At 42.3% G+C, this 22,623-nt stretch overlaps 1 protein-coding gene across 1 annotated transcript in view; it reads left to right on the top strand.

Annotated features, from left to right (window-relative positions):
- Positions 1-19,275, top strand: part of MIER2 (MIER family member 2) — a 397,788-nt gene extending 378,513 nt beyond the window's left edge. The window contains exon 11 of the mRNA XM_044053751.1: positions 17,495-19,275. Coding sequence (XP_043909686.1) covers positions 17,495-17,961 — 467 coding nt within the window. The 3' untranslated portion in view covers positions 17,962-19,275. The remainder of the gene's footprint in view (positions 1-17,494) is intronic.
- The last annotated feature ends 3,348 nt before the right edge of the window (positions 19,276-22,623 follow it).

A 22,623-nucleotide genomic window follows, 5' to 3' on the forward strand; every position in this document is an offset into this window, starting at 1 on the left:
AACCCTTCAGGGATTAGTCCCACAGAGCTTTCTGATCAGTCAGACCTTTTCCACACCTTTACCCCATCACAGCCCTCTCCAAGGTCATCTAAGCCTCTTCATAGATATTTGGGCAGGGATCATATCAGACAAGTGGATCATAAACTCTTTGGGATACAGAATCAAATTCAATACCTTCCCTCCTTTCATGGGTATGCCCCTTATATCAGTAGGTCACATGAGGTTAGCCCTGCACCTTCTCAGTCAGCTTAGTACACATACAGCCATCTTGGTGGTCCCATAGAAAGAGGAAGCTGCTAGATTCTATTCCGGGCTATTTCTTGTTACTGGATCCTGGAGTGGTGGATGTTCTGCACCAACCTAGTAGGTCTGTCCTTCTTACAGCCCAACTGTTCTTGTTCTGACAAATAGTTTGTGTGGTTAGGATGTTCAGTTAGGCTCCCACTACAGGGAGTATTGCACAAACTGAAATGGGGCACTTCACATATTGTGGTAGGTACTAGAATCTGCACTTCTGACCCTAGCAATGTTTGAGAAACAGTCAGATGTTCTTCGTGTTTCACTGTTGCAGTCATTACAGTTGGGTTTTCTGCTTGCAGTAGCTCTGTCGGCCTGATTATCAAAGTCTTGGGTCCTGCATCGGATGCTGTCTCATCTTCCATGTCATCAGGTAGTCAGGGGTATAAAGCATGCAGCTGATGCCATTACATCAGTCTTTCTTGCCATGCGGTGCCTGAAGCAGAAGCAGTTCGCAAGTGCAGGTTGGCCGACTCCTGAAATTTTTGTTTTCGAGTTTCAGATCCGAAGTCTTCAACTAAGCTAAGTACCCCATTGGGGAACCTTTTTCTTGCTCTAAACCGATGTCAGTAAAACTTAACAATTGTATTTCTTGTGGAAAGCAGATACCTCATAAAGATTTTCAATCATACTGCATTTTTGTTTTCGAGTTTCAGATCCGAAGTCTTCAACTAAGCTAAGTACCCCATTGGGGAACCTTTTTCTTGCTCTAAACCGATGTCAGTAAAAGTTAACAATTGTATTTCTTGTGGAAAGCAAATACCCCATAAAGATTTTCATTTGTACTGCATTCCTTGCTTAGGCCCAGGCCACGACATACCTCACTGTCAGTTTTGTGCCTTATTCAAACCTCGTACTATTCGTCGTCTGTTCATTTTCGCATCTAAATATTTTGGTACTTGGTTCAATTATCCAGAAATGGCTTCGGTAAGCCACCCGACTACTGACTTTCCAAAAAACGCAAAGGTAAAGACAGAGAGAGGCCACATAGGTCCAAAACTGCCGATGACGCTTCTCCAAAGCTAGTTGCCAGTTCGCCAGTACTCAGGTGCTTTCGCAGCCCCTGATACACACTACTTCAGATTCGCAGGCCTCTACTGAGATCCATTCAGAGTCCGGTATGCCGCGAGATGCTTCTTTGACTGTGGAACTTGCGGATGTCTCTACGTTGGATGGGTCCAGAGCCGCTGTGCAGGCACCGGCTTTTGAGGGCTTATTCAGGCCTACTGACTTGCATATTAAACCGACGCCATCTTCTTCAAGGCCTAAAACTTGATCCATGCCTAGAAAACAGACACCCAGACCACATGGTCAGGCACCTATGCCTAAAAAACAAATAAGAATGGCTGAAGACCTTATTACTCTAATCAGGAGAAGCCACCCTTCTACCTCTAAGAGACCCAGGACTGATTTTCCTTCTGATCAGGATTTTGAAATTTCTGTTTTCTCCGATGACCATGAGTTGCCTTATCTACCTATGAGGATTCTTATGCAGAGAACTCCATTCCCTCTGCTTCCCCACCAGAGGATTTCTCTTTTGGTGAAATCTTGCATACTCTTAGGGAGCATTTTCGCTGGGAAAGCCAGGATTACTCTGACTCCAAAAAGAGGCTTAGGGAATTCTTACTCCTACCTCAACACAGGCCTTTAGCCATCTCTCTTGTACTGGACATTGTAAATGATGCCTTCTCGGAATCTAGCCTGGCCCCTGACACTTTACCTCCTGCTCCCAGAAAACCTGACAGGTATTACAGGGTGCCTGACTCTTACAAGTTCCTTTTTAAAAATCCTACTGCGGATCCTGAGACTGTTTCACAGGGATCCAAGGGCATTAAGGCTACTACTGCCAAAAACCCTACCCCCTCTGATAGAGATTCCAGGGCCCTGGATAGATGGGGTAAGAAGGTATACACTTCTGCAACTTTGGCCGTCGGGGCCTTAAACTGCCAGTTTCACATGTTAAAGTATAACAAACATATTATTGGATTGCTTAAACAAAAAATTATGTTGATTCCTGACTGTGTTGAAAATAAAGAATTACAGGATTTAATGCATTCTGCTGAACAAGTTGGAAAACATACTTTGCAATGTGGTTGTGATTCATTAGAGGCATCTTGCAGGGCTGCTATCACTGGGTCTGTACTTAAAAGGCATGCTTGGCTTAAGGAGCAATCTTTGCCAGATCATGTTAAAGCTAAATTACTAGCTGCTCCCTTAAACCACCTGTTTGGCAACAAAGTAGAAGAAGTACATAAAAAGATGGAGGAAAAAGCTAAATCTATGCAAACTGTTAGATTTCCTGCAAGTACAGCCTTCCAGATTTAGTAGGCATTGGCCTTCTAAGAATTGGTCCTTTCCTGCCTCTTCCAGGCCTTCTCAGTCCAATCCCAGAGCCAGCAGAACACCAAGGCTTCAGTCCCAAGGTACTCACAGGCTTAAGCAGTGGGGGGCTCCCACTTCCAAAACTGGGAGTAGTAAGACACCCCCCTATGGTAAACTGTCACAATGACTTAACTTTAAACCTTCCAAGCCCTGCTCAACTGACTGTTCCTTTAGGGGGAAAGATTGCCCTGCATGCAGAAAATTGGGAACTCATTACCCAAGACAAATGGGTTTTAAATATAGTTTCCCAAGGATACATATTCCACTTCCACTCCTTACCAACCCCATACAGTTGGCCAGACTTACCCCCAGATCAGTGGGCAGAGGCTCAAAAGCAAGTTCTCTCTCTTCAAAGCATCAGGGCTATTCAGCCTGTCCCAGAAGAAGAATGGCGGCAAGGTTTCTACTCGACTTTTCCTGGTACCCAGAAAAGACTATTTCTGGCGTCCTATTCAGGACCTGTCTATCCTGAACACGTTTTTGGTAATCCCAAAATTCAAAATGCTAACTCTTCATCAGCTGCTTCCCATGCTAGGCAAAAATGCCTGGTTGGCAACACTGGATTTAAAGGAAGCCTACCTGCACATCCCAATAAAGGAATCTTGCAGGAGATACCTTCACTTCAGAGCAGGCTACATACACTATCAGTTCTCTGCACTGCCCTTTGGCTTATCTACTGCGCCCAGGGTATTCACAAAGTGCCTAGTTCCAGTCATTGCCTTTTGCAGGCAAAGAAATATTCATATATACCCATACTTGGATGATTGTCCAATTCGGGCAGAAAGCCAGGACATACTGTTAAATCATCTGGCATTTGTAAAGAAATTACTAACTTATTTGGGGTACACCATAAACGAAAAGCAATCACAGCTAGTACCCTGTCAACAAATTGTAGTCCTGGGAGCAAGCTTGAATACAACCTCCCAGATGGCATACCTCACGCCAGAGAAACAAGTTCATTTGACAGCCTACTACAGACTACTGGCCACAAAGACCCAGCTATCTGCAAGGAAAATACTGCAAGCCCTGGGGTTCATGGCCTGTTGCATTCTACTAATTCCATATGCAAGCCTGCATATGAGGAAACTACAGTGGTGTCTAAAAAGCCTATGGTGCCAACATTCTCAGGACCTAGAATCAATAATTCCTATCATACCTTGTCTAAGGACAGAGTTCCTTTGGTGGGCAGAGGCCTGCCACCAAAACAAGGGACTGCCATTCACTCTACCCCCTGCCGCGCAAACCCTAACAACAGACGCATCAGGCTATGCATGGGGGGCTCACTTGGCACGACAGTGCATTCAGGCAAATGGAACCCGAGTCAAATGCACCTGCATATCAATCAAAAAGAAATGTTAGCTGTACAGAATGCTCTGACAGCCTTCAAGGACCACATTCTTCCAGGACAATTATTGGTAAAGATGGACAACAACACTGTTATGTAGTACATAAACAAGCAGGGGGGGAAACCCATTCATACCCCCTCTACAGACTAGCCATGGCTCTGTGGAACACCGCCTTGAGCTACTAAGTGCACCTACAAGCTCAATTCCTGCCAGTCAAGCTAAATACACTGGCAGATGACCTAAGCAGAAATCTCATGGACCCACACGAGTGGAAACTGGAACCAAAGGTATTCAGCATTTTGAGAATCAAATGGGGGAGCCCAGAGATAGACCTGTTCGCCTCCCCTCAGAACTACCAATTAAACAAATTCTGCACAAGGACTCCACTCAGACATGCTTGGAAAGTGGATGCCCTGTCCTTCTGCTGCAGAAACCTATCAGTTTATGCCTTTCCCCCTCTGCCTCTCCTCTCCAAAGTGCTACTAAAGATCAAACAGGACAAACCAAGCAAACACTGGTACCCTCTCTTGTGCAGTGCATCAATTCTGGAACCATGGCACCTGCCTCAGAGCCCTGTCCTGCTTTCCCATCAGGAGGCCATATTCTGCACCCACAGCTTCAAACCCTGAACCTTGTAGCCTTGCTAATTACATGACCTCTCCTTTACCATCCCTCAGTAAGCAAGTGATGGATGTCATTCTGAAGGCAAGGAGGCCTAGTACTAGAAAATCCTATGCAGAAAAATGGAAGAGATTCTGTTCCTGGAGCCAAACACAGGAGATGGACACAACTGTGCTCAATTTACGCTCATCCTTCAATACTTAGCTGAGATGATGCACAAGGGCCTTTCCTTTTCTTCCATCAAAATTCATGCCTCCGCCATTTCAGCTCATTATAATACAGAGCCAACCCTCTTCTCTCATCCACTGCTGAAGCAATTCCTCAGAGGGGCCAAAAACTTAAGGCCACCCAGGAGAGCCCCTACTCCAGCCTGGGACCTTAACTTTGTATTGGAAAAGCTCACTCTATCTCCATTTGAGCCAGCTGCAAATGCAGAGTTGAAATTACTTTCTTGGAAAACAGCCTTCCTCCTAGCCATCACTTCAGCAAGAAGGGTGTCTGAATTACAGGCCCTCATGGCAGTGGAGCCTTTCATGATCTTTCATGTGGACAGGGTGTCCCTCAGGACCAATCCCTCCTTTATACCCAAGGTGGTATCCAGTGTGGCCCTTAATCAGTCCATTCATTTGCCAACCTTCTTTTCTAATCCACAGAACAAAGGGGAACGAATACTGCACTCCTTGGACGTGCACAGACAACTTAGATTGTACTTGGACAGAACTAAGCCACTCAGGAAATCTGAACAACTGCTGGTTGCATTTGTTGCAGGGGCAGAGGGGAAGGCCATTTCAAAGCAAACCATTTCTAAGTGGATAGGCCATTGCATTCATTTCTGCTATAAGCATCATGGAAAGCCTACCCCACAGGGGATAAGACCACATTCTACCAGGGCTGCATCTACCTCTACAGCCTTTCTCAGAGGTGTCCCTACCAGGGACATCCTAGAAGCTGCTACCTGGAGTTCTGTACATACCTTCACCAAGCATTACTACTTGTCATTTTTTTATAAATCCAGAGCTGGTTTTGCCACTGCAGTCTTGCAGGGCCTTATAGTTGGTCCTAATGCTATCTAACTGCCTCCTCCCTTCCTTAGCTTTGGGAATCTACCCAAATGTAATGACTGCAACAGTGAAACACGAAGAACATAGTGCAGTTGTGTACACTTACCATAAATGTAGATGTTTGAGTGTATTCACTGTTGCAGTCCTGGTTACCCTCCCTCCAGCCCCCTGACTTCTATTGTCTATACCTCAATTCTTGCTTGCTATGCTTTTAAAGCTTTCTGGTGTATTTGCTTTTTTGTTGGTGTAACCTTGTATATAATTGCTTCCCATTATGGGGTACCTAACATCCAGGGCAAGAAAAACTGATGTAAATGCATCAGCTGCATGCTTTATACCCCTGACTACCTGACGTCATGGAAGATGAGAGAGCAGCTGACGCAGGACCCAAGACTTTGATAATCAGGCCGACTGAGGGCTACTGCAAGCAGATAACCCAAATGTAATGACTGCAACAGTGAATACACTCGAACATCTACATTTATGCTAAGTGTACACAACTGTACTTTTCAAGGTACCTAAACAAGCAAGGAGCCATACCACTCAGTTGTCTCATTTTTGCCAGAAAGTGATTTTTTTTTCACTGAAATAACTGGGTATCACAAAATAATAATTGGCCCATTTACATTGTTTTTTTAACAATTTGACCTCTACCAGCTAGGTTGTGATCTGTTGTGTCATCAGCCTGATGCAGCAATCCCCTGAGACTCCAAACAACAAGCCCAGTGGTGAGGGTGGAAGGTTTTATGTGAATCTGAAAAAAAAAGCATTACCAGACTGCTTTTTTACTGATGTTCTACTTTGCAGTGCACTATGCATGCGAATATTAGAACTTTTTATTTTGTTCTTCTTTGTGGCTTGATTCAGTTCTTTGGTTAGTGATAGTCCAGTTGATCTTGAGAGTGGCAAAACAGAAATGTCAAGCATGGACTTTGGAAGGAGTAGCATACCTGATTGAGCAAATAAGTCATTCCTTATGCAGTGTCCCAGGTTTTGTCTTAACATTTATGGTCTGCTTTACATAACAATTGTGCTTTTCTTGCAATCAGTTGACGATTGCAGTTGCTAGATAACAATCATTTGAGTTTCAGACTTCAGAAGCCGAGAGTTATGCCTGAGCCACTGATCATATTTAAGCCAGCTGGGTCACAGTCATCCAGGATTCTGTCATTCTATGCTGCAGAGTGGTGTCTGTTATGACACCACCATGATTTTTGCAATATTGGTCATTATAAAGTAACAGCTCTGATAATGGAATAAAATCTTACTGAGCAATGTTGCTGGAATCTTTTGAAATTAGTGTGCGTCTATGCGGGTGTCTCACATGTATATTTATTTGTGTGTGTGTGTGTGTGTGTGTGTGTGTGTGTGTGTGAGAAAAAGACTACTTGATCACATCAGTAGTGTTCTATAAAACTAGGGAAATTAATGAGCCAAACTAAATATATGAATGAATTATGACACTATTATTGAATTCTGTACACATTTTTCACATGGCCCACCAGTAACTTCCAGTGAAACAGTCATTGGTAAAAGTGTTTTGAGTTCAGTTCTTTACTGTAAAAATGTTCTGTTTATTTGTATTGCTATATGCATTTATCATCATCTTTCAAGAAGCTTTCTGCTTTGTGTTGGCATCTTAAGTAGGGGATCCTTGAACATTCATAGGGGAATATCTGTTATTCTTTTCAGTTAGTGCTGTGGGATCTTTTACACCCATTTAAGCTACCATGTTAGGCAGATCGTACCTATGACTGGCATTAATAAAAAGTAGTCTGAGTAAATCATAATTATTCTTTTATATTTTGCATTATTTTGTCACTGCTGTTTTTTAAACTTTTTTAAATTCTTGTTTCTGAATGGCTGTATCCCACAATCCAGTTAAAAGTGGGAGGAGTTAGGCTATTGGGTACACAAATACATAATTAGTTGTCCAGACATTTGGCCAGATGTGCTTACTTTTCAAGAGCCTTTGTCCAGATTTTCAGTGTCTGCTGGCTGAGAGCTATGAAAGGGGGGACATGATTGTGGCACCTGTACCAGGGCAGCAAAGGTTATCTTGCTTTTAGCTTTTGAAGATCTTGTTCAAGCAAGACAACGTTTAGATGGAGTATAATTCACAGTATGAGAAGAAGAGAATGTTCTCACTTATTCCTTGTTTGAAGACTTTGGGGGACACCTTAATCCACAGTGTAATGGTTGGGTCTGTTTTTATTACCTTTTGTGAGAATAAATATATGCCCCGGTGAAAGAAGGGCAAGGTATCTCATTGTTCATTGTATGTTTTGTATAGCTGCCCCATTACATCTTGCATGAGAGGAACATGATTGCCCCTTTATTCCTTACAAGAGAAGGGTGGGGTACAATAGTTAACCATAGGTTGAGCCTTGCATACCATTTTCTTTTTGTTGAAGCATGTGACCCCATTGATATTCTTCGTGTTTCACTGCTCCAGTCCTGACTGTTGAGATTTCCCGCCATGAAAGCCCTCAGCAGGCCCGACTACAAGGCTGATGGACGCCCCTTACCGATGTCACTACACTCTGGTATAAAGGGAGCCAGCCTGCGTCATCACTTCAGTCTTTTCTTGCCACAGCAGACTGAAGCAGTATTCAAGCGTGTCAGTCGGTCTGAAGCAGACAGAAGTTGTCGTCAAAAAGATAAGTACCCTATTGGGTAACTCTCTTCTTTTTCACTTAACTCATGTCAAAGTAAATAATTGTCTAAGCTGTGGTAAACAAATCCCATACAAAGACTTCCATATTCTTTGTGTTACTTGCCTAGGCCCAGACTACGATATCCCTAATTCTTTTTGTGCTAGGTTTAACACTAGAGTTATTAGGTGTCGGGCCAGATTCTTAGCTTGTTTTCTAAGAGAAGTCAGTTGAACCATGTTGGATGATATCCACCGGTCATCCCGATCATGACGTGCATAAGTGCAAAAAAAGAGAAGAAACTTGAGTCAAATTTGTCAGACAAGGGTCACTCCCCACCTGACTCTCCTGCTAGATTGTTCATTGTTGAAAAAGGTGATGCACCTTCGCAGCTCCCTTCAACATTTGAAGAGAGACCTGGGTCTTTGTAAGACCAATTTGGAGTCTGACATGCCTTCGGTTCCTTCAGCTTCCACTGCTGACTTCTTCAGCTCATCGATTGGGACCAAGGTCACTCAGCAGACCATGGCTGCCGGCGAGCGCTCATTGACCATTGACACATTGAGGCCTAGGCTTATGCTGGTGTATTTTCACAGAGGTAGGACATTGGATGCACCTAGGCCTAAGGCCAAACCCACCCCAAAGAAAGGTAGTGTGGCAGTGCCTCCACCTAGACCTATGGGCTCCCAGATACCAGGATTCCATAAGGATTTGATTAAGCTAGCCGAGGACTTAATTAATATTGCAAGGGCCTGACAGACTGGCGAAGCTACCCCAGGAAAAGGGTGCATATACTGATCTTGACCCTGAGCCCCTCCTATCATAGGAGGATTTAGACTTGGAGTACTCCGGCTCAGAGGAAGAACTCTTGCATATCCTTTGAGGAATCAGATTCTGAGGAGGACCTTCCCTTGGCTTCACCTCCAGAGGTTCAGACTTAGGGGAGACACTTCCTGCTATGAGATAGCATTTTCGGTGGGAAGCACAAGCTTACCCCAGGCCAAGAAGAGAGTTAAGAAGTTGTTGGACCTCCCTGAGTGCAAGCCTTTAGCTATCCCTCCCTTTTTGGCAGTGTTGAAGGATATTTTTCAGGATGCCTCCATGAATCCTGACTCATTTTCTCCTGCTCCTAGGAAACCAGACAGATTTTACAGGGTACAAGATGTCCATAAATATCTGTTTAAGAAACCTTCTGCTGATCCAGAAGTTGTTACTCCAGGGCCTAAAGGGACTAGGGCCAGTGTCTCCTAGAATCCTCTGTCCAATGGCAAGGAGAGTAGGGCCCTAGACAGGTTCGGAAAGAAGGTATACAACTCAGCTACTGTCTCAGGGCTCTCAACTGTCAGTTTCGTATGGTCAAATATCAGCAAATCATCTTGGATCAACTCAAGCTAAAACTTTCAACCATGGAAGATAAAACTCTTTCAAAGGAAGCACTCTTTGCTTTGTGGCTATGATGCCCTGGAGGCATCCTGCATGGAGCTATCACTGATTCAGTAATTAGGAGACATGCATGGGTTAGGGAGCTATCTCTCCCTGATCCCATAAAGGCTAACCTCTTGGACGTTCCCCTTGACCAAGACAGGCTCCTTTGGACCAAAAGCTGAAGAAGTACTGAAAAAGATGGAAGACCAGGCAAAGTCCATGCAAACAGTTAAGGACTTGCTGCAAGTACAACCACTTAGGTTCAGCAGGAACTTTCCAGCAAAGCATTGGTCCTTTACTACCTAGTCTAGGAGTAGAAAAGAGAAGGCCCAAAAGGACAGAGCTTCTAGGCAAAGGCATCAACAATAGACATCATGGCAGTGGACCTCTGAAACACCCAGGCAGGCGAGTTCTAGGTCACAGCCCCTAGCCAGAGAGCAATTACGACTCTCTCCCTCCACTCCACCCTCCCACCATCGTCCAAAAAGTAGGAAGAAGACGGTCTCTTTTCCTCCAAAACTGGACCCACATTACTTCAGATCAGTGGGTTCTAAACATTATTGCAAATGGTTACAAACTCACTTTGTAAAGTGTAAATATAACTGTCACTCCAGGGCAGTGGTCTACATGGCTACGTGACCAATGCCTAGCATTTTATGTAGGCAAAACAGAAAGGAAATTTAATGCCAGAATTTATGAACACAACTATGCCATAAGAAAGAATAATATTAATAATGCTTTAGCGAGGCATATTCAGGACAATACTGGCCACAATTTCACATTTAAGGCAATAGACCATGTAGACATCAGTGACAAAAAGCCTTGGGGACTTCAGTTAGAGTTAAAGGAGTTAAGGTGGCAAATCTTACTACAGGCAGATAGATGGCCAGGGATAAATGACAGGACATCCATCTCTCTTGTATTGAAATTAAAAGCCCTAGAAAGGAACAAAATATCTCAAAACATTTGTTAAGCACCAGCACTTTTGTATGTATTTTCTTTGGTAAACATTTTAGCATTATGTGAATATTTAACATGAGTTTTTAAAAATGACTTTGGTTTTAGTTTTATCCTATTTAGAATCATTCATGACACAAGTATGAGACTAATAATTTATCTTTTAATTACAAGTTTTAGTTTTATTTAAGATGCAACAGTTTCAACTGTAACACAGTCCTCAAGGGGTTAATTAATGTTCTGTCTCAGTGTTGCTTAGTTAGCTGCCTGTCTTTGCTTACCCAATCAGAGTGGGTTTTTTTTATATGTATATAAATGGCTGTCTTGCGTTTTAATGGTGTCTGATGAAGTTAACACTTGTTTAACGAAAGCGCTCACATTTTGTTTTTCTTGTGGATTTTTATCATTAAATACACCTTTGGTTTATCATCACCTGAGTGATTTGTGCCTGTGAAACTCTGCCTGCCAGCATTTTTATTTATTTAGTTTGTTTTGCTGCTTCTGTTTTTTTCACTTTCAAGGAGCGTTTAGTTTACTCAGGTTTCCCAGATGTACCCTTCAGTCAAAAAAAAAAAAAACAGGTTCTCGAATAGATACAGATTCTGTGTTTTCAGGGAGCGGTGGAGTCAGTTCCAGAGGAACAAAAAGGAAAAGGCATTTACTCTAAGTTATTCCTAGTGCCAAGCAAAGAAGGATATAGGTGTCCTACTGTGTACCTATCCAACTTAAACCATTTCCTCAGGATATCAAATTTCAAAATATGGACACTTCAAAAAATTACTGTCCATGATAACTCCTCAGGCCTTCATGGTCTCAGTAGACCTAAAGGACACCTGCTTACACATTCCAATTCAAAAATCACACAGAAGCTTTTCCATTTAGAGCAAGCTCCTGTCACTATCAGTTTTCAGCACTACCCTTTGGGTTGTCTACCTCTGCAAGTGTTTTCACAAAGTGCTTGGCACTGGTCATTCTTTACTGCAAAACCAAAGGGGTCCAGAATTACCCTTACCTGGATGATTGCCTAATACAAGCTGCAGGGGTTCCAAAAAGCAGTAAATTCACACAGGACCGCCTGACTTCTATGGGGTTCACTCTAAACCTCAAGAAATACAGTCTGTTCCCATCTAAGCAGATAGTTTTCCTGGGAGCTCTCCTGAACTCCTCCCTTAAGAGGGCCTTCCTTCCCCCAGACATGGTCACCTTTTTAATAGATTACTTCCTACAGATACAGACAACTCAAAGCATCACAGCCATGGAATTCCTCAGAGTAATGGAACACATGGCATCCTGTATTCTCATAATACCCCTGGCCAGACTGCACATGAGGAAGCTGCAGTGGTACCTGAAGAGCGTGTGGTGCCAGAGCTTTCATTCCCTGGATGCCCAAATAACCTTGATGCCTTGCCTCAAGCAGGAGTTAGCTTGGTAGGTACAGGCTTATACCCCAAATCAGGGCCTACCCTTCAGATACTTGCCCCAGGGCCAAATCATCACCACTAATGCCTCAGAGACAGTATGGGGGGGTACATACCCCAAACCTCCAGACTCAAGGATTATGGCCTGCTCAGCACTGAAAGGGCACATAAATTGGAAAGAACTCATGGCAGTACAAAACAGTTTACTGGCTTTCAAGGACAAATGGGGCCAGGGGTCCTAGTAGTACAAACAGACAGTACTACAGTCATGTGGTACATAATCAAGTAGGAAGGCACACAGTCCTACCCCCTATGCCGTTTAGCCATGCAAATATGGGAGACAGCACAATCTCTAGGCTTGCACCTCATGGCATAATACAGTACCTGCTGGGTGAAAAGAATACCCTGGCAGACCACCTCAGCAGAAATCTGACAGATCCCATGAATGACATCTCCATCGGGAAGTTTTTCAAACCATAATACAGCAATGGGGGTGCCACAGGTGGATATATTTGCCAGCAAGGACAACACTATAGGTTCATAGGCTAGTACTAGGCTAACTGCCCTTGCAAGCCATTTTAAGCCTAGCCAGTTATCCCCTGTGAGATTCAAACCCTGTACCTTGTCTTTGTAAGGCAAACACCTTAACCATTAGGCCACTGACCTGAAGAAGTTCCAAGCAGATGCCTTCTTCTTCCTTTGGACACTCCTCTTCATTTATGCCTTTCCACCATTACCGCTGTTGCCTCTAGTGCTTCTGAAGTTCAGGCAGGGGGGCCCAAAGGCCATCCTGATGGCACCGGACTGGTAACACTGGTTTCCTTTCCTCCTCGAGCTCACCAGCCAAAAACCTGTTCCCACAGAGGGAAGACCTCCTCATCCAGAACAAGGGGAGGATTGTGCACCCCCATCCTTCAGATGCTCAGAATCTCAGCATGGTTTATTCCACAATGCCCTACTGTATCTCCAGCTTGAGTCAACAGGTACAAACCATTTTAAGAGAGTCTAGAAGACCTAGCACAAGAAAATCTTACTGAAATAAATGGAAAAGATTCTCAGCTTAGTACTAGAAGCACCAGCTTCAACCAGTTTGTCAACATTTTTAAGATTTTGGAGTACTTGGCCAACCTAGCTGAGAAAGGCTTGTCTTATTCCTCCACCAGGATACATGCCACAGCCATCTCTGCCCACATCCCTAGTCATCCTACCATTCGTCACCCTTTGCTAAAACAATTTCTTAGGGGAGTTATTTGCATTAGGCCCCCAGGAGAAAGCCAACCCCTCTTTAGGACCTCAACTTTGTCTAGAACAGTTAACTGTGCCTCCGTTTGAGCCTGTTGCCTCTACTACCTTAAAGTTTCTTATGTGGAAAACAGCCCTGCTACTGGCGATCACTTCTGCCAGGAGGGTCTCAGAGTTGCAGGCCCTAATGGCATTGGAGCCTTTCATTATCTTCCATAAAGACAGGGTCTCCCTCCGAGCTAATCCTTCCTTCATGCCTAAGGTGGTTACTAATGTGTCTCTGAATCAGGCCATATATCTACTTACCTTCTTTCCCAACCCTCAGAACAGAAGGGAAAGATTACTGCACTGTTTGGATGTACATAAAATGCTATACTTTTGCCTGGACAGGACTAAGTCTTTGAGGAAAACAGACAGCTATTCATTACCTTTGGCCCAGGCTTGGAAGGAAAAACAGCTTCTAAACTGTTTCCTGGTGGATTTCCCACTGCATCTCTTTCTGTTACAGCCATCATAGCAGAAAAAAACCCTGATTTGATTAGGTCACACTGTACAAGGGCCGCAGCTACTTTTACAGCTATTCTCTAAGGGGTTCCCACTAAAGACATCTTGGTGGTAGCCACCTGGTCTTCTGTGCATACCTTGACTAGACATTACCACCTGGCAACCTTTTTCAAGTCTTGAGCAGGCTTTGCATCTGCAGTCTTGCAGGGAATCTTGTCATCTCCTTAACCTCCTTCAGCCTTCTCTAAAGCTTTAGGAATCTTTCCAACAGTCAGGACTGCAACAGTGAAACACGAAGAACATAGTACGGTGTGTACACTTAATACATGTAGATGTTCAAGTGCATTCACTGTTGCAGTCTTCTTTCCCCTCTCTCCAACCCTCTGTCTACTAGGTAGGCTACTAGAGTCAGCAAAGGACCCTACACCTACAAACCCTGGTTTGGGTCCACTCTTCCTTGGCCCACATAAGGTATACTTGGGGGCTCCCTGAGTCCATTCTACCTTGGTCCTCCTAAGGTGCACTTCGGAGCTCCTTCTAAGCAGGTCAAGAAAATACTGAAGTGGTGATGCAGGCTGGCTCCCTTTATACCTGAGTGTACTGATGCTGGTAAGGATGTCCACCAGAGTGGGAGGCAAAACCAGTTTTTCACTGGTAGTCGGGCCAGCTGAAGGCTTTCGCGGCAGGAAATCCCAACAGTCAGGACTGCAACAGTGAATACACTCAAACATCTACATTTATGGTAATTGTACACAACTGTACTTTTTCTGTACAGTAAGAACAGTGTGTCCTTTTATTCTGTGTGTTACCAAAGATAGACATCTAATTACGTCCTTCATAGTCATAGATATTCCAGGGCCACTGAGTCCTATAACCATTCCCACTTTGCCAGTACCTTCCCTCATGCCATACCTCATTTCTGCAGGAAGTCCGTGCCACTCAGTCTCTGTGTAAATTTATGGATAACTCATCCACTCATCTAGATTATAGTGAATCAGCCAGCGTAACATGCAAGACTGATGTCCTTCTATTCAGTGTTTCAGTATTCTTTACATATGGGTTGTATTCCTCCCAACCAGCTTGGGACTGTCTTAATGTGGAATTTGCCTTCCACACCTACACTTGCCCTTCCTGGATGATGTTAACAAAACAAAAGGCAGTAGCAATATAGTAAATCTCCTATGGTGTACTTATCTGCAGCTGTAAGGCGAACCAACGGGATCCAATGGCAGACCAAACATACGAGTAAACCTTTCTGAATGGCAGCAAAAATTTTCTGAAGATGGTACTTGTGGACGTCCCTTTTTATGGCTGACATTGTCTGTGCCTACGTGCGACTTCCCACGTACAGGCAGTGGCTGGAAGGTCTTGTATACAGGCCGGACGTTGGGTTGTTGGGCAGAATACAACTTATATGTAAAGAATACTGCAACATAGAAGAGATGGACATCTATGGTTATGGTAAGATTTTACACAACTATTCTTCCCATAGGTTTTGGAGCCACTGAGCTATAAACCTTTCCCTCCACTGTGTTTTATTTATCTGCAAGTGAAGATTTAGGCTCATGGTTCTAGTATTGGTGGAGGCATTGGGCATGACAGATACAGAAGGTCCTTGGCAACTTGGTCTCTAATTTTGCAGTAAATGAGATGGAGCCCTCCCCTCAAAAGTCTGGAATACACTGAGCAAATGAATAGAGTTTCCGGACTGTCTCAGTAGCTCAGAGACTTTAGGCCTATGATCATTTTTTTTTTAAAGAACGTTTGGGGTCTTTCTAGCTGTTTGAGATGCATCCCTAAGAGGACATTGTACTCAATAATTAGTCTGATCAGTTCTGAGTATTAGGATGTGATTACCTCTTTAGACCTTTATGATATTCCTTTGGTAATTAGCTGGAAAAAGTAAAAGGATTTCCTGTCAGATGTCATTACATGATACTCAAAAAAGAGAGACATCAACATTCCTAGGTTTCTGACTACATTTTTGTTTTATAGTGATGTGTTACCTGTACAGTATGATGAGGGAAAGGATTGTCTTCCAAAAGTGATTTATACTACACTTTTTAGCATTTAGTTTGAGACCATTTTTAGTACTTTAATAGTTCACTAGGGAGAGTTTATTTTGGAGGGTTTGGATGTCTTAGCAACACCCCCTAGTTTACATTTGTCTGCAAACATCTGTGAGCCATAAGGTTTGGCTGTCTGCTTGGAGGTCCCAACAATGAGCTCTGGCACCACAATTCACCTTCATACTTTCTGATGAGGTACCTGTAACTTTCACTGTGTGTTTTTTTATCTTTCAGACAGTTCCTGTACATCTTGCCACATATGGGTTGGTTTTTAAAACATTTAGTAGCTTTTGTTTGATGCCAACATGGGAGATTGTTTTGAAGGCCTAGGCGGGGTCAAGATATGTTGTGTACACTGCATGACTGCCATCTTCAGCCTGTACAACCCTTTGAGATAAGTTTCTCAGATTAAATAGACAGGCTCAAAACTTCACAGAGCTAAATTGTTGGGGGTCAAGTCTAATAAGATCCATGATATCACATTTTGAGGTCAGTTATAATTTGTTCTTGGCTTTGCTGATGAGGCATGTAAGGCTGATAGGCATGTAATTACCCCTGTCAGTGTTAAGGCAACCCTTATAGAGGGGCATCACCACTGTAGTGCACCACTCATCTTGGACAAAACCAGTGGCTAAAACTTAGGCTTATAAGCAGCTTAAGGAGTTTGCCTGCAAGGGCATGATTGCTACAATTAAGGTACTTGGTGCATTGTCAGAAACCATGGTATAAGTAATTTTGGTCTTGGTTAGCACTTTCAGTAAATGATCTTTTGAGGTGATCCTTTAGGAGACTGAGTATTTCATTTGCATGAGAATGCCTTGTGCCCACTTTGCGAAGAGCTGCATGTCATGTTGTTCCTTGTATACAAGGGTGAGTGCTTGAATATGCTGTATAGGTATGGTGATGGCTTAATCATTTTGTGTATAATGATGCATTATTCCCTGTATAAAAAGGAAAGGTGCTGTCAGTGTTCCCTTTTATAGAAGGTCTGGGTGCCTTGTTTGCATTAAGGTAAGGAGTTTTGTCGTGTTTCCTCCTCTGTGATAAGAGTAGATTGTCTCATCTACTTTATGAGCAGAGGAGGTATTCATCAAAGGAAAAGTACTGGACAACTCTTGTCATTCCATGAAAAAGAGCTGGGTTCCTTGTGTACTATATGAAAAAGGTATGGGTATTGTCAGAGACTCTAATTTATTCCTCTTAGAAAGAAGGCTTGGCACCCTCTTAGGTACTGTTTGAAAGGGAGGAGTACCTCATTATCTCTCTTAAGAGATGAGATGAGTATCCAAACATTTCCTTGTACAAGAAGGATGCGTTAAGCACTATTCCATAATTGTGTGGGCTTGGGTGTACTTTTCCTTGTATGAAATGAACAGATTTGTCTTTCTTCATATGTGTAAAAGTTTGGGTAGCCTTTTAGTGCCATTGTTGTTCCTCTAATTCTGATATTAAAACATGTTAATTTCTTGAACTAAAACCGTTGGCATTGTTTTTTGATTATATTTATTAATTTTTCAGAATCGCCAGATGTTGAAAATGCCATCTGCAATGCGGGAAGTGTCAGTGAAACAGACCAGGAGTACAAGTACACCACTTCATCTGTCAACACTTGTCATGCAGACTGCACTTGCGATTCTCCGTCACTCTGTGAGGATGTAGAAGTGGCATCTGAAGGTTCTGCACACAGTATGCTTCCCATAGAATCTGCATTATGCAAAACTGCAGAAGTGCCAAAGTTAACAGAATTTGGCACCCTTTCACCTAATTATGAACGCAGACAGACTGAGCTTCCGACAGAACATGATGTAATGCCTGATAGAGCTGAGTTGAAAAATGAACCTGTGACTGTCACATCTGGACATGTCTCTCTTTCTGTGACTGATTTTGCTGTCATTGATATTGGCGATGTAGAAAGGTTTTTGGGAGGACACACAGCACACTCACGGCATCAAACAGTGGTCCATACAGAATCTTTATCTCAGTGAAAAGCATTTAACGTGGACTCTTTCCTGCTGAAAGCCTTTGTAACTGGTCAGCCATCTGTATGTTGTAATAATGCCTTCATCATTGTGCATTTTCACCCAAGTAATCTGGGTGTTTCTCTGGAAAGACTAAAATGAGCACAGTATTTCTCTCTAGAATGCTGCCGTATGCTTCCTGGTACACATGAAGGTGACATTCTTAGATGTGAACCTATACTGTGGCAGTGTAAAAATAACTTGCACCAGGTGAAGTTGCAGACTTCCATTTGCAAAATGAGATATGTTTTACACCTGCAAGCAGTGTTCTGTTTCTGCAGTACAGCCATGAAGATTTATTGCTGTTACAAAAAGATAACAGTGTTGAAATGTTTACCTCACCAGCTGCAATTTTTTATGGTTCCCACCATCTCTGTAATTGAAGCATGTTGTTGCCATGTCTACATTTAATCAGAGAGCAAGTGGAATAGTGAGACACTTTTCTTGAATGAGCCACCTTTGTGCCTCACTGAGGAGGTTGACTTGGTGCCTAGCAGGATGAGGGCATGACTTTTATGGAAGGGAAGAGTGTGTAAGGCACTGTTGTATTCAGTGCCTGCAGGCACCATCAGGTAATGCAGTGCTGTTGATCACACCATGGTAGGTCACCTTCGTATTTTCATTCTGCACTGCAAGTCAATGGAAAGGCTACTTCCAGCTTCTAACAGTAGAATTTTAGTATTCTTCTACCCTTTGACTTGTAGCCTGCCATTTTCTTTTTCTTTGGTGGGTGAGCTTTGGTAACCTTTGTTAAGAACAATAAACTATTTTAGGTATGCATTAAAACTCCCATTTACTTGGAGTAATGTGGACAGCATTTTGGATTCTCCATTTGTGCGAGTAAAAATAAGGATCCTCTTCCAAGAAGTGACATTCCAGTCTGAACATTTCTATGTGTAAGCTGAGATGCTGCTTGTTTATAGTTTGTTTTATGTTCCTGGAAAGTGTCAATAATCATTTTGTCTCTAAGTGACATCAGTGATGATGTCTTTTATTTATTAATGACTTTTCTTGATTTGTCAAGAGTATAAAACAAAAGAAAATAGAGTGTTTATTTTTGTTTACAAAGTTAAGGAGGATACTTTGAAGGAAGGTTGCTCTCTGTCTCTGGCAGTACAAAGAGCACCCTTGAAAGCTGTTTTGAGTATTCTTTTTTTGTACTAAAGCACATCAACATGAGCCAGTTGGTGACACTGGACTCTGTCCCAATAACATGACCGATGTTATTCTTGTGGTTATTACACTTGGTAATTATTTATTAAAAATGATTTAAAAATATTGTTTCAGGATTTGTTTTTTTTTAAGTCCTGCTGTTCTTTATTATTTTCGACACCGTCCATCCTAGACAATGGGTGCTAAGTTAGTGTAAGAAGTAAAACAAGAATTCTTTTAAAACTTTACTGTGTGACGTATCATTAGATGGATGTACATATGTCGTATGCACTAGTACAGCATGCCAGTTTTTTTCCTGATGCTCAGAGAATTTGAATGTCATTCCTGATATTTGTTGCAGATATTTTTTTTGTTGAATGCCTAAAGCAGCAGCATCTTTGAAGTGTTTGTGTTGCTGCCAAGTTATGATCCAAAGCCAACACCAGCACTTTTTTGTTGCTTTTGGGAGGAATACATGTCTGAGTACCTGTAATTATCAGAGGTTGTTGTTTTGACTAACCTGCTACCCAGAGACTGACAGCAATTGATAATACACATCTTGGGAATTTTTGGTAAAGTCCATTCTTGAGGCATCCTCCTGGACCTCTTCAACTGTCAAGAGATTGAGTATCTTCAGTAAATAACAGTGGGTGTGCTTCCTCAGCAGTCATCATCTGGGGGTCCGTAGTTGTGCCCAAGTGCTGCCCATCACCTGTTCAAGCCAGACGACATCAGCAGATTGCATAATTATGGGAAGGGGGCCCCTTTGGAGTTACCTGATTGTCATTAGGTGGTAGCAGTTAAAACTGAGGAATCTTCTCTGCAGACCTCTCCATGGTTCCATCAGGGCTTAATGGACGAGTAAGTAGAGGCCACTGGGCCATCTTGCTTCAGGACCTGTGGTTCAAATACTAGACTTAAGTCCATGGCTAGAACTTTTGAGGACTTTTTGTAGATGCTGTAATACACCATAGGGGAACATAGCTTGATGTTCATTTAAGCAGGCCTCTTAAGTCTCTGTGCTGCCTCTTAAGGCTCTGATACTGTCACACATTGAAACCTGAGCATGTAAACCCCTGCATGAGCATGTCTGCTGTCAAGTTTGGGGATAGGGTGTTTCCTTATCCCTCTACCACTTTTCTTTGCTTCCTGGGAAAGGAAACAGTGTGTCTAGAGGCAATTGTTTGAGAGAGACAATACTATGATGATTCTCCTCCGTACAGTGTTCTGTCGCTCATGCTGTCTCTCTCTAGGTGATACATCCTTTGGAGAAAGCATTAAGGCTCGTGAAGTCCCTTGTAGAGTTGCTTGAGGGCCCAGTCCTCCATACCGTCCATGGAGGTCTAACTTAACAGCTCTGTCTTTTGACTAACATGCTGCCTGCCAAGGTAACAAAAGTAGTGGGTACTGTGGGCAAGATTTTATCATGATGGGGCTTAGTTCCTTCAGTCTTTATCCGCATTTTCCAGTTTATAGTTAATGAGGCACTGGTTGCAGTTCTCCCTTGGTATGGGCGCAAGAATAGCTTACTAAAGCTATCTGTGCTTGGGCTACCATATGGGTCACTGTAATTTTGACTGTGTTGATACTTCAGCAGGAGCACCAGGCTCACACACATGTAAGCAGGCTGTTGTGGCTGAGACGTTCTGTGCTTAAGGATACAAGTGAAGCTTCTGTCCTGCCAGTTCTTTCAGGACCTGATGGATGATCTGAAAAAGTAGTAGTGCATCACCTGTGCATGGAACATCTTGGAATTCCAAGTACTTATCAGTAGGGGACTATAGGTGGTCCTACCAAAAGATCAAGTGTCCCTTAGAATTACATTAATTTCTGCATTAAAATTTGTTATATTCAGCGCATTGATTTCTGTATTCATATCGGCAGACTGGTAAAACACAACATCCAAGAGGCTCCAAAACCCAAGGCAGAAGGTTGCGAGCAGCAACTGTTTTATTTGGTAAAACCACTTAAAACCAAAACAAAAAATATTTTTTACATATATGTTAAGCACTTTCGTCCCTTATTGGAACTTCATCAGAAGCGCTTAATATACATGTAAAAAAATTTTGTTTTGGTTTTAAGCGGTTTTATCAAGTAAAGCAGTTCCTCGCGACCTTATGCCTTGGATTTGTTTTCATATAGGCAGGAGATGGCGTGCCTTTCACACCCTAGATGTGCAGCAAGCAACTTGTAGTTCTACATAAAGTGAGTGCATGTGTTTTGGAACACAGAGCAGCTGTTTATGTTGTAGAAAGCAATAACAAAGTTCGAACCACCATGCTGTAAAATACCAGTTCTTTATTAAGACACTCAACTTAAGTGCTTTCGGGTGAAGTACCCTTCATCAGACATTTCACAAATAAACTGAATCATATTTAAAACACAAAGTAGCAAATCACAGTCAATATTGGGCCCTCCTCTTCTTGAGGGCGAGTTTAATGGGAATAACCCCATTCATCCCAGGTGGTCTGTGTGCACATCTCTATAATCCATTTACTTTCATAGTATTCTGTCAAATTGCCATGTCACCTCCCCTCTCCTGGATAACTTTACAGTCTGCAACACCATAAAATGAAAAACGAAGTAGAATGCCAATACTGCTAGAGCCACGGATGTCAGCAACAGTACTTTATTATTAAAATCCACAGATTTACACCGACAACAAACTCAATGCACATTAACGCCTTAAAACAAAATTGCGTTTTCGTCTTAAACAAACCGACTTCTTCAGATACCCTCTACAGAATAAATCAGACCTTATATACAATTATTAAAAAACAATTACCTAATCAACACAACCTCCAAATTAAGAGTTAAATTGTTAGTTAATATTGCCTGTTTGTCCATGTGTTTTAAAACATTTCTTTCCTGATCCAACCTTTTTGTTGCTACAAAGACCTGTTTACATGAATGAATGAACAAATAAATAGTGTAAAACCACCTTTAAAACAATAGATGTTATTGTAATGGTAAATATATAAAAATCAATGTTGGGTATTATAGAATGTTTTTTTAAAAAAAATACGTAAAAAAAATAATTTATATAATTTATATAATATAGCCTGCCATCTGCTGGTTAAAATAATAAATACACTTAAAATGTTCATATTTTTCCTGCTTTTAACTTTAAAAGTGGCATGATGGAAATAAAATCATTAAGACCAGGGGGATTAGTTGCATCAAGGGAGATTTGCCACCATAGCTCCCTAAATTCCAATTTTTCTTCCCATAGTCCACCTCTCACGTCTTTTTTAACCTGTTCTAAAACCATGAAATGAAATTTAGCATTGTGACAAGTTAAGGTGTGTTTATACAAGGCATTAGTTTCTTTTTTTGTGGATATCTCATATTTATGTTCATATATCTTTCTTTTTAAAACTCTTTCCGTTTTGCCCACGTAAAAAGCATCACATTCTGAGCATAGTCCTAGGTATACCACACCTTTAGTTTCACAATTGTAATAATCTATACTTGTGA

The sequence above is a fragment of the Protopterus annectens genome, chromosome 13.part0 (genome assembly GCF_019279795.1).
Source record: "Protopterus annectens isolate FY-2018-M chromosome 13.part0, PAN1.0, whole genome shotgun sequence".
NCBI classification, from domain to species: Eukaryota; Metazoa; Chordata; order Ceratodontiformes; family Protopteridae; genus Protopterus; species Protopterus annectens.